The 17,972-nt window shown below is 42.6% G+C and overlaps 1 protein-coding gene across 1 annotated transcript; it reads right to left on the reverse strand.

Moving 5' to 3' along the window:
* Nucleotides 1-3,974: 3,974 nt before the first annotated feature.
* TM2D3 (TM2 domain containing 3) lies at nucleotides 3,975-16,522 on the reverse strand (the record flags this gene model as incomplete). Its single annotated transcript, XM_077762417.1, has 6 exons — nucleotides 3,975-4,308; nucleotides 6,612-6,687; nucleotides 8,790-8,964; nucleotides 14,149-14,306; nucleotides 15,877-15,969; nucleotides 16,414-16,522. Coding segments are annotated over 6 exons (777 nt in total), but the record flags the coding sequence as incomplete, so codon positions are not given.
* Nucleotides 16,523-17,972: the final 1,450 nt, after the last annotated feature.

Raw genomic sequence — 17,972 nt, forward strand, 5'->3', positions numbered from 1 at the left:
TTCTGTGTCGCCCTCTCTCTCTCTCTCTCTGCCCCTTGCCCGCTCGTGTGCTCTCTCTCAAAAGTAAATAAACATTTAAAAAAAAATTAAGAACTTCTAGACTGTTTTCGAATGTGGTAGCAATCGTTTTACATTCCCATCAGCGTTTTAAGAGGGTTCCAATTTCTCCACCTCCTCACTGATGCCCGTTATTGTCTTTTTTATTATAGTCCAGAACTTCTAGTGGGTGTGAGGTGGTGTGTCATTTCTTGTGCTCCTGTGTAATATGGGCAACTTCATGAGATCATGTGAATAAATTCCCCTATTTTGTTTTTTCTCTCTGAGCAGTTTTAAAGTCATATTTCACATTCTATTCAATGTTCTGAGACTTGACAGCCAGAGGTAAGGCAGGGAAAACTCAGCTCAAACTATCTTTGCTAAACTGGTCTCTTTATTGAGATTTTCTAAATGACCCATGGAGGTCATCTTGGGTTTCGGAGCCTTTCTCTGGTTCTGTGCGGAACTCCAGATCCAGCAGGTATCAGTCTGGTTATTCATAAGTGCCCTCCTCCATCTCTTCCCAGCAGCCCTTTCCACACAACCCCTGCAGTAACCGGGGAACGATAAGGATATTCCCCTTGCCCCCAGTCTTTCCTCTTTTGAGTCGGCTCCGGAATTTTGCTGATTCACCAGGACCATTTGCATGAGTAGCCTGGCACTTGGGCAATAGATTTTTCCTTCTCTTACCAGTTTTTGACATTTGGTTGGGTTTTTTTCCTTGTTTGCTGATGGGTTCTTTCTGTTTTTTTTTTTTTTTTTTTTGTGCAGGAAGTGCCAGTTTTTACAGTATTGTTTGTGTCATCAGGCATTTGAAAGGGATGTGTTGTAACCCAGCTGCCCTCCACCACTTTATGCAAACAGTCGTAGCAATACTTTCAGCTATTTAGCTTACTCCTGGAGATTCCCCATGAATCTCTCAACAGTCCCTGCGCACCTACTGTGTGCCAGGTAGGGATCTCTAAGTGGAGCTCTTGCACAGAACCCGAGCCCTACCATCATGGAGCCTCTTGGTAAATTATTCCCAAGTGTCTCCATCAAAATGTCCTTATTTTGCATAAAACTGTGTCTGTAGAAGACAATTTTTGAAACCTAAGGATTTATACCCAATTCACCTACGTTATAAAATTAACTCACATACCCTCTAATGTTCTGGGACACTTCCAGCAAATATGGCATGGATAGAAAGGAAGCTTCAGAGCAGAAGTGAAGGAATTTGCCTTCATTTTAAGCCCGATGTCGTATTTGAAAAGCTGCATCAGATACAGCTCGTGTTCCACTCTGCTTGTGGGATGAATTAAAATCATTTGCAAATTCCTTAGATGATATGCCAAAAATAAATGCAATTCTGGCAGAAAGTATTAAGAGACTTGGGGCAAAGAGAAGACATTTTAAAATCTTGGAAGTATTAAGATCTTAAAAAAATCTTTTTATAAGCACCATAAGCCAGAGCTGTTCATCAGCAATTTGCAGAAGCCAGATGAACACGGTGCTATAGCCAATGTTTACTCAAAGCCAATTTCTGTGCATTACCTCCCTGCAGCCACCTCAACTGCAGCTCTGGGAACCCCTCAAGTGTTTTGATACATCTAAGACACCCATGGCATTAACTCAGCAAATATATGAACCACTGTGTGCAAGACATTGTGCTCAGGACAATGGGGGAGATGGAAATAAATAACACAGCATCTGGCCAGGAGGAATTACTAAGGCAAGTGGGAGAGCCCAGACAAAGCAAGGGACAGATTAAGATGAGGTAGTGACATATGGCATGCTGCAGTGATAAATTCTGAATTTCCAGAGAAACTTCGATAGAGGGTGAGGACTGATGGGGTCTCTACCTGTGTAAAGCTTCCTTAATAGTCCCTCGTCAGAGCTCACAGCACACACTAGAGCCTGAATTTCAGATCCAAATATGACCCTTTTGCTGCTAGGAGAGACCCATCGAATTTTCTAGTGTACCCACCCTCTCTGGTATCCTTTGAAAGTAATTTTATTAGTTTCTTTCTTTTTTTTTTTTTTTTAAGGAGCCATGTAAGAGTTCATCATTCACAAATTTGTTTAAACTGTATCTGGAAATCTCTTCATTTTCCTGCTAGTTATGTATCTCAGAGGCCATCGGCTCTGCTGAATCCTGGATAGGAATCATCCCTGATTTATTTATATTTTTTAGGTCCCGAAGACTATCCCTTTGTAAAAGTTTCTTAGGATTTTAGAACAATTTCATTTGTAGGTCTCCTTTCGTGGATTCTGTACCTTTCAGTTTTCACCTTTCAAATACTGGAACTTCATTATTTAACTCAGGCCCCAAAGCCATTGTCAAGGCAGCTGCCGTCCATCTCGTCCATGAGCATTGGGCACAGCCAGCCATTCCCGGCAGTTCTCTGGCTCCTCGTGTGGTAGCTCAACAGGGAAATGTTGGAGAGTCTCTTCTGCATAGAGCCAACTATGGACGAGATTTAGGGGAAAATTTTCTTTAATAGGACTAATATATTAGTTCCTCTTTTCTAAGTTTATTTATTTTTTGAGAGAGGGAGAGAGGAAGAGTGAGAATGAGTGGGAAAGGGGCAGAGAGATGGAGGGAGGATCCCACGCAGGCTTTGCACCATCAGTGCACAGCCTGACTCTGGGTTTGAACTCATGAACTGTGAGATCATAATCTGAGCAGGAATCAAGAGTCCATGCTTAACTGACTGAGCCACCCAGGGGCCCAGCGGGAAATTTTTAATCGTTAGCAAAGGGACTGTTTCCTTGTAGGAACAGAACCTCTACTGCTGAAATACTGGCTCAACCAAGAGTCTCACATACCCATGACACTGGGTAAGAAAGTGTGTTTCCCCAGAAAAGAAAGGTCCATGCAACCTGGGCTAATCCCATCTGGAAGCACTGCACCATGCTCTCTGGTCCTAGGAAAGAGCCAGTTAACATTGGCTGTTTCTGGAAAGATAATGGAAATGTACCACCTAGTGACCAGAGCTGGAACTCGTACTACATCAAAAAAACCCACACACCTTGGCAGAAGATTCTGAACTTCAAAACCAGCCCATTCTTAACTGGCAGGTTATCACACCAAAATGATTCAAGTCCCCTGTATTTTATATGTAAACTATAATCAATAATCTTGTGAAGAAAATATGGTTTTTTTCTCATGAGATTTATGGAGACATTCTGAAAAATATTTTATAACTTCTAGATCTGATAGGATGGTTAAGGTCTTCTAGCTATTAACACAGATGTTTAAAAAGTAATACTCAAGTTTGAAAGGAAAAATGCTAGGAATTTTTTAATGTTTCAAAGGAAACCTTGAATAAAATGTATTTGAGATCATTATTTTTTCTTTCCACTAAAAGATCTACAACAGATTTATAAAGACTCGAAAACACTTTTTAACACTTCTGCTGGGTGTCAATAAACAGCCAATTATGAACAGCCAATCATGAATGTATCTGTTGAAATGGAGTAGGCTCTGGAAAAGAAATATTTTACCTCAACAGTTGTTATGATTACTCAAGACTGTATCTTAATACAGAACACAGATCTACATACTTCTTAAAGTAACTTGTAATCATTTTAATTATTTGGTGCTCTTGCAAATATGTTACTAACAAAATTCAAGCCACAGCAAACACAAGAGCTCTGTGGTTTACTTCGAGCAGTCGTATATAAAACCAGACTACATAGATAGTACACTGCAAAAACTTACAGGTGAAGTTCAGGTTAGACAACTTTATTAGCCAAAGAACAAAAACACATTCCACTTTCTGCAATCATAACTGAAAAAGCTGTTAAAGGAGATCCAAGTGATGTATGGACTTCAACAATTCGAAACTAAAGTCTAGGAATTAAGCAGGTTCTCAATCACTGCAGAATTTGTTCTAGTTTAAGTCAGTTTAAGGTTTTTCACAGAAAAAAATAGATTTCAGGCAAATAAAAACAAATTCCAGACAAACATGGTTTGGTGTTTTTATTATTTTACCTTTATCAAGGCAGGCAAAGTACAGATGCTGTACATTAAAAACATACAAATACATTACTCACAGCACGTCAACTCCTACAGGCAAAGAGACCAAAAGCACTGCTCCTCTCTGATGCACACGGAGCCGCAGCTAAATGTACAAGGAGCCATCCGCCGGTCCCACGTAGCCAACGCCAATTAGCAAGACGTCTATCAGTGTCCATATCCCCAGGCCGCCGAAGCTGAAGAGCTTGCCGAGGCCTTCCCGCCACTGGCCGAGGTAGAAACGGTCGGCTCCAAACCCCCCGAGGGTGATGCTGCAACAGCAAACAAGAAGGGGGTCCATCAGCCGTCCCCCCAGCGTAGCTCAAAGATGGCACGGAGTCACACTTGTGAAAGAGTCTCAAAGGATCACAACCCTTGAGGAGAATGTAAATGTACAACATCGAATAATCATGGGCCAGAAGACTGTTTAAATGTCAAAAGTAGGGGCGCCTGGAGGGCTCAGTCAGTTAAGCATTAGACATCGGCTTACTAAGGTCATGATCTCTTGGTGCAGGAGTTCAACCCCCATGGGGCTCTGGGCTGACAGCTCGGAGCCTGGAGCCTGCTTTGGATTCTGTGTCTCTCTCTCTCTGCCCCTCCCCTGCTCCTGGGTGTGCGCACTCTTTCTCTCTCTCTCAAGATAATAAACATTTAAAAAAAAAAATATCAAAAAGTAAACCTAAAATTTTTAGCTGTCCTGAATCTGAAGGTCCTCTTCCAAAGAAAAGTAATCCATCTCATGGCTTTCTCGTCTAGAAAATGGCACATCCATGAGAACAAAGCAGGGAGACAGTCCAACAGGAAGGACATGGACATGAAGTCAGGAGGTGGCATTGTCACGAGGCAGCCTGCCACCACCTGACAGTCCCAGTCGCCTGAGCTCTGTGACTCATCTCCAAACACTGAGTGTTATGAATTAATGACTTTTTTTTTAAACGTTTTATTTATTTCTGAGAAGAGAGAGACAGCATGAGCAGGGGAGGGTCAGAGAAAGAGGGGAGACATAGAATCTGAAACAGGTTCCAGGCTCTAAGCTGTCAGTACAGAGCCCAACATGGGGCTCAAACCCACAAACTGTGAGATCATGACCTGAGCTGAAGTTGGATACTTAACCGACTCACCCACCAAGGCACCCCGAATAATGACTTTTAAGGTTCTTCCCCAAATTCTAAGATCTAACGCTATTCAGACAACTTCTTGTTGTACTTCTTTTAAAGGTTTCATCATGGAAAACTTCAAGCCGTATTAAGAGTAAGAAGAGAAGAGAGCAGCACCCATGACTCAGCTCCAACAACTCTCAGCATGCAGCCAACCCCGAGTCATCCGTACGTCCTCCTCCCCCCCGCCACTGGGTACTTTGAGGTAAACCCGAGACGTTCTCCCATTCAGGGAATATTCTGGAAGAAACGATGTTGAGCTCTGAGCAGAAAACTATTCTTACGTTTTAAAAGTGAAGTTGTTAAATGTACCATGGTAATTTAAGATGTTAACAATCTTGGGGCAACCAGCTGACAGGGGACAGGAACGATCACTGTAATTTTTCTGGAAGTCTCAAGTCATTCCAAAATAAAAAATTTATTTAAAAAAAAAATTTGTTAGTTTTCATTTGAACCACTGCTGACAAAGACCCTGGCTAGTTATCAAATCTTGTTTCCGTTGTACTTAATTTTCTATTTTGGACTTTTACTTTCCGGCCGTGCCTTCCTGCCAGGCAGGAGCTGACCTCGCCTCAGCCCCAACAGTGGTTCTCACAAAGCAGTGCTAAGGGGCAACTTGGAATAATCTAGAGACACAGGACGGCTCCACAACAAGGAATTATGTGGTCCAAATGTCTACAGGGATGAGGGTCAAAAACCCCATCCATGTAACACAGGCCACAGGGTCTCAAGCTTTAACGCTAAACCTTCAACTGTAGGTGCCTCGACTTTTTAATTAGTGAACTGTTTAACCAGCATCCCACCTGCCTTCCCACTGCGGGGGGGGAACTGGTACAATTTTTTTCCTCAAAGCTGTTGAAAAGTTCAATGAATTCAAACACACTTTAATGTCAAAATCGTGAAGTCCATGCTTATCTCTGGATAGTGGAGTTATAGGTGATTTTTAATGTTTTACTCGGTCATTTTCAATTTTTCCAGTTCTACTAAAAACTAAGTACTGAGTAGATATTAGTTTTTATAATGGAGGGAGTTACTAAAAATTAAAACTACAAGTCATAAACCTATCCATTTGAAACAGTATATAGCGTCTTTGAATCGCAGTACATTCAGGAGGAAACCATGACTGGTTCTAATGATCTATAATACTGACTCAGTAAGTCATCTTGAGAATGTGCAAGCATCTTGCGAGAAAGGCTAACATCCTGCCATTAAAGTCCATGAAGGGACTGGTCTGATCTGGTCATCTAAATAAATATCCACGGACCCCCTTCCCCACCAGCTACGTTTCCTAGGGCCTAGCTAACACCTGTGAAAGAATCTGAGTGAAGGGGGAATTCGGCTGAGCTCAACATATGAAGATTCCACTGACCCCAGTGAAATTCAAATGGCATCCTCAACGCACCAGGAGCCACACTTACCTCAGAGCCAGAGCAGTAGACCACTTATAACCTCCAGTCCAGTTGCAGTACAGCATTTTTCGGAAAGTACGGTTACCTTAAAAANAAAAAAAAAAAAAAAAAGGAAAACACTCTGCATTAGAAACATGGGTACACAAATACTCTTACACAGAGACTAGTGGCCTAGTAATGTGTAAACCTAAAAATCAACTTTCTTTATGGTAATTAAAGTTTCCTATGGTGAATGGTAAAAACAAAGTCCTTACCATCTCTAAGTATACATTTAATATTTAAATCCGTGTAGAAAGGATTACAGTTTAAAGTATGTGAAAGCCCTACCAGCTATCAAGACTTCCGGGAAGTATAGGGTGAGTAAGACAGTGTGGTACCGAAACAGACAAATCAAACAATGGGAAAAGGAGAGCCCAGCCCCACCCCGCCTCTGCCCCCAACACTTCCTGCGGGACACAGGGCACATGCAGACTGGCCCTGACACTCGGGAGACAACTGGCTATCCACGTAGGGAAAAAAGTAAACCTGAATCTACTCCACACCACATATCAAAACCAATTCCAGGTGGATTACAGACCAATATGTGAAAGGCCAAACTTCCAACTTTCAAAAGAAAATATAGGAAATAAAAGGGCTAACTATGAAAGGCTAATAACTTCAACTAATTAAAAAAAAATTCAAGGGGTGCTTGGGTGGCTCAGTTGGTTAAGCGTCCGGCTTTGGCTCAGGTCATGATCTCATGGTTTGTGGGTTCGAGCCCTGCATCGGGCTCTGTGCTGACAGCTCAGAGCCTGGAGCCTGTTTCAGATTCTGTGTCTCCCTCTCTCTCTGCCCCTCCCCTGCTCATGTTGTCTCTCTTTCTCTCTCAAAAATAAATAAAAACATTAAAAAAAAATTTTTTTTAGTTAAAAAAATTCAAGTTCTATTCAAAAGAAACCCCAAAAAAGTGGAAGGAGAAACTTAAAATCTGGGAAAGGAATTTCAGGAACACCAAAAAGTTATTATCCAAAATATAAAAGAATTCCCAGAAGTCTTTAAGAAAGACAAAGCTTATGAACAGTAAGTACTGGAAAGCACATTGATTAAAGACAGTAATGTACCAGGGCGCCCGACTGGCTCAGAGAGTCAAGCGTCTGAGTCTTGATTTTGGCCCAGGTCGTGATCTCACAGTTCACGGGTTCAAGCTGAGCCCCCTGTTGGGCTCTGTGGATTCTGCTTGGGAGTTTCTCTCCCTCTCCTCTGCCCTCTCTCTTAAAATAACTAAATAAATTAAAAAAAAAAAAAAAAAAAGTTATGCACCAATAGTGGGAATGTAAATTGTTTAAAACCATTTTGGAAAATAGGACATGCTAGAGAGTACACGCTAGACAAACTCCTGCACACGTGCGACCAGGGATGATATGTACAAACACATTAAATGCAGCACAACCTATGAGAACAAAAAATTAAATAATCCACATCCACAGGAGAATGGGTAAAGTACGATACAATTTCACAATGGATATTATACAGAAGAAAATAAAAAGGTAAGACACATGGATGAATCTTAGAGATATAATGCTGAGAGGAAAAAGTCCAAGAAGATCATAAACAGACTATTATTTCACAGAAGTCTAAAAACATGCACTAGTGAATAATATATCATACTATATTTTATTATATACATGTGACAGAACTATACAAAATGTAAAGAAAAGGAAATGGGATGATAAGAAAATTCATCAAGGTGGTTACCTCTCGAAGAAGGTAGGGCAACCGGGTGCAGGAAAAACACTCAGGTAGTTTTGATGGCATTAGATTGTTTTCGTTGTTAATTTGGGTGAAATGCTATTACTATACATGAGGCTTTATACCTTACACATTTTTTCTTGTTTGATCAAACATTACATTTTAAAAGATAAGAGAATTACAGATTTTCTGGACTTTTTTTTTTAATTCATGGAGTTTATTTTTTATTTTTCAGTTGATGTACAATGTTGTATCAGTAATTCAACAACTACCGGTTAAGCTATTCTCGCCACAAGTGTAGCTACCTTCTGGCGCCACTGACTTTATTATCAGTGAGGCTTGGCATAACTAATAAAGGTTTCTGATTAGACAATTTAAATCCCAAACTGCTCATTAAAGTTCCATATGCACGCTTAAAGGAGAGTCGTTTGCTCACGAACTTCCTCAAGCCGCACTCACCCAAGCAGTGAATGTGGTCCCGCACTGTGCAGTTGGCAATGTAGCGCTGCCGAGGACAGGACACGGTCATGCAGCTGGTGGAGTTGAAACACTCATAATCGGTTTCTGGGAGCTGCCAGCAAAACCTGCACGTCATGTTGATGATGAAGTTCTTCTGGGATTTGAAGTCTTGATCCTAGATGCCCAAGGACGTAGAACGAATCAATCATCATATAGCAGTTAATACGCCAATAAAAATACATGGCACAAAGCTTCTAAAAGACATCTACTACTGGCAGAAAGTGGCAGAAAAACAGGTACCAAATCAATATGTGTGCAAAACAAATGTACACGGTCTGATCCTGTAATCATAAAGATATACACCCCAAAATATATACCTAACGGAAAAAAATCTACATAAAGTTACACCAAAATAATAAAGGTCATTCCAGGATGGTAGGATTATTTTACCACTTTCATTTGTATAATTTTGCATAATGAGCATCTGTACTTTTGTAATACAAAAGTATTTTATCAAACCAGAGTCACAGAGACCTAGGATGGATGGGTACATCTGTTCAAGGTCAACAGGCTGCAAGTGATGTGCAGAACCCGCATTCCCCAACTCCAGCCTGATATTCCTAGGGGCATCTGGTTGGTGACTGAGTCTCAAATCCAATCTCAAATCTCCACCCCCCGGCCCAGGACCTCAGGGCTGTTAACTGCTGCTCACATCTCCACTGGGGGCAATCGACCAACAGGTCATCCCAGAAAAGCATCCTCAACTCTTTAGAACAACGTGTGGACACTCAGCAAGTGTTCGCTGTGGGTGCTATGCTTTTAAGACCAGAGTTTTTCACTCTGATTTAAAAAAAAAATCATTATTTTGCTTTCTGCTTCTAAGAGTAGGGCACACCCTATGTGTGTTGCACATTTGGAACTCACAAGAAAAAAACCCTGTAACCTCTCCAGAGAGAACCACTTTTAATCTTTCATTTTTTCTTCTGGGACTATAGACTTATGTAAGTGCAATTATACTGAAAGCATTTCTTATCCTTTTCCCCCCACTTGACATTATACTGAAATATATAATTTTCAAAATCATTTTTAAATGGTTAATCACCTTTGGAGGTATCAGTCAGTTTATTAATTTTTTTCATTGATGCAAAACTGCTTTTGTGAATAGCATCCCAAACTGGGTAAGGCACCATTTGACTTGGGCAATATTGTTTATTGGTAACACATGACTCTTATCAATTGTTATTTATTTTTATTGTTTATTTTTGAGAGAAGGAGAGAGACAAGACAGAGTGTGAGTGTGGGAGGGGCAGAGAGAGAGAGAGACATACACACAGAATCCGAAGATAGGCTCCAGGCTCTGAGCTGTCAGCACAGAGCCCGACATGGGGCTCGAACTCACGAACTGTGAGACCACAACCTGAACCGAAGTTGGACACTTAACTGACTGAGCCACCCAGGCGCCCCTTATCAATTGTTTTTTAAAACTAGGCAGTACACGTATATGGTACAAATCTCCTGACAAGAGCGAGAAGGAAGCTGGTCCTTCAGCAGCCACTGCCCTCTCCAGCAGCAAGTGCTGCTCAGCCTCTGGCCTTCCAGGCAATCTATTCTATGCACGAGCACGTTTATGTCACATATATTTCTTTATTTTTTAAATTTAAGTTTCCCATTGATATTTACTTTTCACTTAATTCTGTAGCTATCAGTAAATATCTCAAGAGCTGCCTCGTTCTTTTTATAGCTGCTATTTATTTCATTTCATAGTGAGTCATAAACAGTTCTCTCTTGGACATTTAGCTTGTTTTAAATCTTCTGTCTGGGTGAACAATGCAGCTAAGAATATCCTTAGGCACATTTATTTGCAACCATGTACAGTTTCTGTAAGATAAATTTCTAGATAGGGAACTGCTGGGTCACAAGTTACATACATCTGTAAGTTTCCCAGATATGACAAGCGCTTACCTAAGAGGCTGACCACCTGCCTACCCACTAACAAGAAAGGAGTGTCCCCTGCGTCCTCACCAACTCAGTGTTACTGAGCTTTTTTATTTTCTTGCCAACCTGGTAGGTTTAAAAACACATGCATGTGTATTTCTTTAATTACGAGGAAAATTGAACATTTTTTTCCATGTGTTGAAAGCCCATTTGCATTTCCTTTCCTAAGAACCATCTACTTATGTCCTAATACCATTTTTCTATAGGACTGTCATCTTTTTCTCATTTGCTTTTAGGAAATTTTTTTTTAATGTTTATTTATTTTGCAACTGAACAAGTGGCGGGGGGGCAGGGAGTGGTGGGAAGGAGAGGGAATTCCAAGCAGGCTCCATCCACACTGTCAGCACTGAGCCCTGATGTGGGGCTCGAACTCAAAAAACAGATCATGAACCAAAATCAAGAGTCAGAAGGTTAACCAACTGAGCCATCCAGGTACCCCTAGAAATCTTCATATATTATAGATATTAATGCATTATTTGTCACCCATGTTAGAAATGGTTTTTTTTCTTAGTTTGTCATTTATCTTTTGCCTTTATGCTTTAGGTCATTTTTAGTAGTCAAATGTATCAATTCGTTTTTACGGCTTCTAAATTTTACTTCATACTTAGAAAACTATTCCCTTTGAGACAATAACAAAACAATCTCAAGCTTTCTCTGCTACCTTGTGGTTTCTGTTTATCACCTTAAATCCCTGATCTTTCTGAAATTTATTTTGAACAAAATAGGGATTCTACTTTTTTCCACCCAGGGCCCCGGGCAGCCCAGCACTGACTGCATCCACCTGCTCCCCAGGGAAGTAAAGACCCCTTCCAAAGCTTATCTACAGGAAAAGGTCTGCTACCCTTCCCCCTGTGAAACAGCTGTCATTTTTAAGAACCGAGAACCCATCAGAAGGAATTATACCTGGTTCAGAAATACCAGCACACCGATTGTTTCTCCAAGTAATACAAACCCACATTTCTGACAGGCGCATTTCCAGCTGACAGCAACGGGCTTGACAATTGCCATGACAAGTGAACAGAAGGGGATGGCAGGGGTTGCTGGATTTTTACATTCATTTCTGTAAGGGAATCCAGATGAGATTCCCTTAGCCTGTGAGTCCTGGTCAGTATGCATGGACAAGGGCTAGAAGAATTCATTTTTTTCCCCATTAAGTTCAGAATAAGAGGGGACATCAGGCCCCTGAGTGCACACACATGCCAGTGAGAGAAAACAAGGACCTGCATGTTTGCATGTGATGGTTGTGGATTATTTCTTCCTGAAACAGTGACTCAGTTACCAAGAAGGATCCCTATGGATCTTCATTAAACAAGTTAAAAACACATGACTTGCCATGGACGGCCTGGTGACAGCAGCCCTAGGACTCATGTCTCCAGGTAGCCAATTCACGTATTTTACCACTCTCCAGTTTTTATTTTTTTATTTTATTTTTTTCTAAATATTTTTATTTATTTCTAGGAGAGAGAGAGAGAGAGACAGCGTGAGCAGGGGAGGGTCAGAGAGAGAGGGAGATACAGACTCTGAAATAGGCTCCAGGCTCTGAGCTGGCAGTCAGCACAGAGCCCGACGCGGGGCTTGAACCCACAAACCGCGAGATCATGACCTAAGCGAAAGTCGGACGCTTAACCGACTAAGCCACCCAGGTGCCCCCACTCTCCAGTTTTTAGAACAGACCACTAGACTCCTTATTCTCCCTTGGGGGCAGACTTCAAATTCTACACCTAACGACCAGGGACCAGAAATTTTACAGGACTATTACTGGCTAATAGAGGAGGCAGGTAATATGAATTCAGGAGGAGGGGGAGGGGGAAAAAATCTCACCCGGGACACATCTCAGCTGGGGGTGGGGGGTGAGGACACTACCAGGCACCATGACCAAGGAGTTCTAAAACTTCCCTAAGCTTTGTAATTTCTCTACCTTTGTTATTTTTCTTATCTTCTGCCATTTTCTACTAAATGAAACTGTTTTTGGAACATCTAAAGAAGGAAGACATTGAGAAGTATGTCTTCCTCAATAACCAGCTTTGGAAGATGAAGTTCAGAGCAGCTGAGACAAACAACAAAGGAGGCTAATTCTGGAAAAGTTCCCCTTCAATATCAGAGTCTCCCATTTTTCACTAAGTACCTACTATCTGTCAGACCCACGAGACATAAATTTTTTAATTTTTGTATTTGATTAGAATTGTCACACAATGTTACATTAGTGTCAGATGGAGATAAAAATTTTTAAGAGCCTTCAAATAAAGAGGTTTAGCCACACCGTATTTAAGACACAGTAACAGAGACTAATAATTCAAGGGCAGTCACGAAGAGTATCTGACACTCTCGATTTTCAAGTGCACTGATATAGTATATAAAACGGTAACATGTTTATAAAAACCAAATTGAGACAGTGACAGCATAAAATCTTATTTCCCCTTTGAGGTGAAGCCTTCCTCTCTCCCTCTCTGATAGTAGAGCTATGAGAAAAATTACAGAAAGAGTGTAGGGGTGGAAGGAACTTTCCAATCTAGCCCTCCGCAGATCAAGTTCCAAACAAGAGAGGGGGAAGGAGCCCTGTTCCTGTGACAAAAACGCCAGAACTGCCAGGTCAAAAGAAATCTGCAAAAGAGGACACAGCATGGGATCTGCTCCTTCTTTCTCAACCAGTTCCCCAAAGCAGGGTTCCACGGAAATACGACAGAAATAGCTGTTCTGGGCCCATCTGCTCGTTCCCCTCATTTAACAAGAGACAGGTTAATAAATAGCGAGTTACGGTAGGGCCAAGAGTAAAACACTGCTTCATTATTCGTTTCTACTCTTCACCTGGCCCAGACACGAGGATCGTCGTCCCAAGCGAGGAAGCGTGCGATAATTTACCTGGTCCAGTTGTTAAAAATGCACACACCGGAGTCTCCCTCACTTACGCACATTCACCCCGACTAGGGATGTCTCCAGGAGTGATTCTAACGGCAGCCGGAGTCAAGTAGCTCAGAAGCAGGTACCCCTAGAGAACGCTATGGGGCACCAATTAGGACAGTCTTTCTAGGCTCCTTCCTGCCTGTCAAAATGTCAGGACCAGGATATACGTGTGATGACTGTAACAGGATCATTGCTAAGAGGCCTTTTCTATTTCTGACTTTCTGTAAGAAGTCGAATAATTGCTCCAATTTAATCTGTCGAAAAACTGCCATCTGAACCCTGGCCACGAACCTTCCTTGGCAATGAAAGTTTCAGTCTTCTGATCAAGGTGTCCTTGTTTCTAAAATATTGCTTGTAGAAGGCGGAGCACTTTCAGGACTGCCCCCATAGTCATGTCTACACTGTGCTTAGAACTTGAGGTTTACAATGAGTTCATTTAAAAGAATTAAGTGGCAGTACTTACAACACAGGTAACGGAAGGTTTGACTGTGCAGTCAAAAGTGACAGGCTTCCCGTAGACACAGGAGAAATTTGTCCTGCACTCTACACAGTCTGCAGGAAGTCTGCTACACAAACCATTACTTGGACACTTCATCACATACGGTGGGATATCAGTACTTTCTGTGGAAAGTAAGAGAGAAGCTCATTTTCATATAATATTGATCAGAATCACAGGACAAAACAGTTTCCTAAGGTTAAGGGACACGATTGCTAGCAATGAACTACTGCGCTGGAATGGAAAATGCACGGAGCTGGGAGTCAGAGACACCTGCAAGTCAAGCAAGGTTCTGCCACCAAGCTGTGTGACCTGAGGCAACAGTTCAATAGCTAAGTAAAAAGGATTTAATTACTGCCCCCCCCACCCCCCGCACAAATGGGCAGGAAAAGCAAAGGTGCCTATGTACAACTAATGTATACACAAAGCGAGGTGTAAGTTAGGGCTTCCAAAAAATCTACTCTAACAAGATGAATAATTAAAGTTTAGAGACGGTAAAGTTTGTTCAAGATCACGAGGGAGTGACAAAATTGGAACCACAATGTGAACCTGTTTCTAATCCAATATTCTTTTCACATGAATTCACAGATTGGGTTAATTACGCCACTGACCCTTTAAGTGAATCAATCAATATAATAAGGGTACCAACTTTCGACAAAGTTCTGTCATTATTCCACGTTGGTACTTCAATAAGCCATAATGTGCAGACCACATTTAAGTAAGTCCAACATAGCTCTCTGTATTAGTAACTGGTTCACTGGGTTGCAATTTTTTTCCTCAGCCAACCTTGCTGGGAGTACAATAAATTTTTTTTATCAATTAAGAGAGGATCGAATTGCAAGCATTCTTGCGGAGGAAGAGAGGCTTTCAAAAACATCCAAAAGAATAAAAATTTCTTGTGTTCTCTCTATAATTTGTGTTTTAAATTCAAGAATGCTGCTGTCTTGTCGTGGTCTTTACACCCAAATAAGAATCAGTAAAACACCTTTGCCAATTTCAATTCACTGAAATAATGGAACTCTAAAGAGATGACCTACAAAGGTTCTGTTTAGCAAAACACACTAATACTCATTTAAAACGGGTCCCACTTAAAGTCACTGTATTATGTGGGCAATTCTACAAAATATCATTTTTCTTTTCTGTTTATTCGGTTATTCTTGTGGCTGGAAATAGGAAACTTAGAAAGAGCCAAAAGGACTTTAGAGGGCCAGGCTAACCTCACCACCCTAAAGATGAGGAGAGTGAATCCTGAAGGGGTAAATAATTTGCTCAAGCTTCCAGTAGCTCAACCAACCAGACTGGGACTCCACGTCTGAGTCCCTCTGATCTTTCCATTTCACACAGTCTCAGGAGGAACCTTTAAAGTCCAACATCAGGAATGGGGTTTAAGAAGAAAAAGAAATTTTCTGATGGGAAAAAAGCACTGGTTGAAGGTGACCTTGATGAATAAGGTCGAAAAATAATAGACAGAAATGAGGAACATGGAAATGGAAAAAGAGATGAGGCCTGAATGTCAAAAGGTACTGCAATGTCAAGACAGTCAACAGAATACATCTGGGTACCCGTCTTTAGTTCACATAACCTAAAATACAGTAAAGATTTCTAAAGAGTGGAAAGTGATTTTTATCCAAAAAAGAAGAAATAAACCACTAGATATAAATAGACACATTTACTATAATAGAAAATATCTAGTACCTGCTGCCCTGGGAACTACTGTGAAAGTACGTGTTGGGCCCGGATCCTTTATTGACTGAGCCAGCGGCTGCGACTGCTCTAAATTTAAGGATCCTACAATTAGAGAAACATGTTATCCTAGGATATGAAAACCTTGGTTTGTGTGGTTAAGACGCAAGGTCCACACCAGGCCAGTAACTGGTTAGGAAAACCTCACAGCTTGACGGCCCAGAAAACTAAACAAAGAAACGCCAAAGGGATCGACACCAATTTAGATTAACAGGCAATTAGGGAACAAAGCGTGGTGTCGGGGTCCAGGTCCGCTTCCCCGGCCAACACCCGAGCCCTCGGTCCCCTGCCCGAGGGCTCCTGGCCGAACTCTGCGGCCCCGAGGTCCCGGAGCGGAGTGGGCGGCCAGGACCCGCCAGACTGGGCTGCAGCAATCAGTCTCCGCCCTTCGCCCTCCACCCGCGGGCCTAGCACGGACGCTTCCCTCCGCTCCCGGGGGCCTCGCTACCACTCAGCCCGACCCCGCGTGGTCCCCGGCCTTTAACTCACCCCCGCCCGACAAGATGTAGAACTGGGAGAGGAACAGCAGCACGCGGCAGAGGCGGAGCAGATCCCCNGCGCCGTAGGGGCGTAAGCGAGCGCGGCCTGGAGAGCGCAGGGCGCAGGCGCGCAGTGAGTTTCGCGTGGCTTCCGTAGGGCAGGCTTCTTGCTGGTGTTCGCTGACTTCCCCGCCCTGAGGCGGACGGGCAGAGGGTACCCGGAGGTGGGGTAAGGTCGCGACGCCTTGAGCTTGTTTGCTTCCTTGGTGCCCCCCACGCCCGCTGGACGATGCGCTCGCTTCGCCTTTCTTGGCTAGCTACTGGCAAAGGTCACCCGGGACCGAAATTCACACCTTAAGCGGCTGCAATCAGAGGTGGGCAAATTTGGGAAGTTGGCAACCATTTATGTGGGCTGGCTCTGTATGTTTAGAGGTTAAAAACTGCGTTGTGCTCGCTACTCTACGAAGGTTTTGATGATGTGTGTCATTTCATACTGAAAAGGTACTTATTTACAGATGAAACTGTGGCACAAACCTAGTTGGGGAAGTGACCCCCAGGGTGTGACAGCCCCCAAAAGACCCCCGTTCTCTGCGTTGCTGACCTGATCAGTGCCCAGCTGGCATCTCTCTCTGTGGTCAGCTGTTGGTTTCACCGCTAGCCAACTCTTTAAAGACCTGCGTTACTTCCAGGAAGTTCCTCAGATCGGAGAGAGGACAGTAAGTATACCTGGCAAGTATTCACGTCTGGAAGCACTGGGACAAGAACCCTGGGATGTGAAAGGAGGGTCCAAAGCATGGGCCCCTCCCTGGTGAAGGCCAGCGTTGGGGAGGGCAGCTGCACCCCAGGCCTCGGCTCCCTGCGTGCCCATGAGGCAGACTGCACTAGATTTGTCACAGCTTACTTTGTCCTGTGTCGTTGACCTGCGTTTCTCCTTCCCACCCACCTGGCACGAGATTCTTCTGGGGGCCTTCTGACTCTCCATTCCCTCACTAGCCAGTTTTTTTTTTTTTTAACGTTTTTTAAATTTATTTTTGAGAGACAAAGAGACAGTATGAGCAGGGAGGGGCAGAGGGAGACCCAGAATCCCAAGCAGACTCCAGTCCCGCCGCGGGGCTGGAACTCACAGACTATGAGATCATGACTTGAGCCGAAGTCAGAGGCTCAACCAGCTGAGCCACCCAGGCGCCCCTCACTAGCCAGTTTTGATGAATGAAAAGAATATATTGAACGGTGGCTGGCACACAATAAGACCTCAATAAATATTACCTTAAAAATTATATCACACAATTTGCACACCTTTTAGCACTATACAGGTTTGATATAAAATGCAGTTTTGTTTACTAACTTCAGGATGCTAAATAATAAGTGTGTTGAGAAGAGAGAGCATGTCTTCAGTGTATTTTGAATTGCATGGCACCTCGCCAAATAAGCACCCAATAAATACTTCTTGATTGGTTGCTAGATTCTCTATCAGCATAAAGCTATTTAAGTTAGGTTCTGAGCAGTAAGGCATTTCTCTCAGTTAAAATCAAACATCTGTTTGCATTGTGAAACTGACTAAAGGGAGCT

This window comes from Crocuta crocuta, unplaced genomic scaffold, assembly GCF_008692635.1.
Source record: "Crocuta crocuta isolate KB4526 unplaced genomic scaffold, BGI_CrCroc_1.0 scaffold93, whole genome shotgun sequence".
NCBI classification, from domain to species: Eukaryota; Metazoa; Chordata; class Mammalia; order Carnivora; family Hyaenidae; genus Crocuta; species Crocuta crocuta.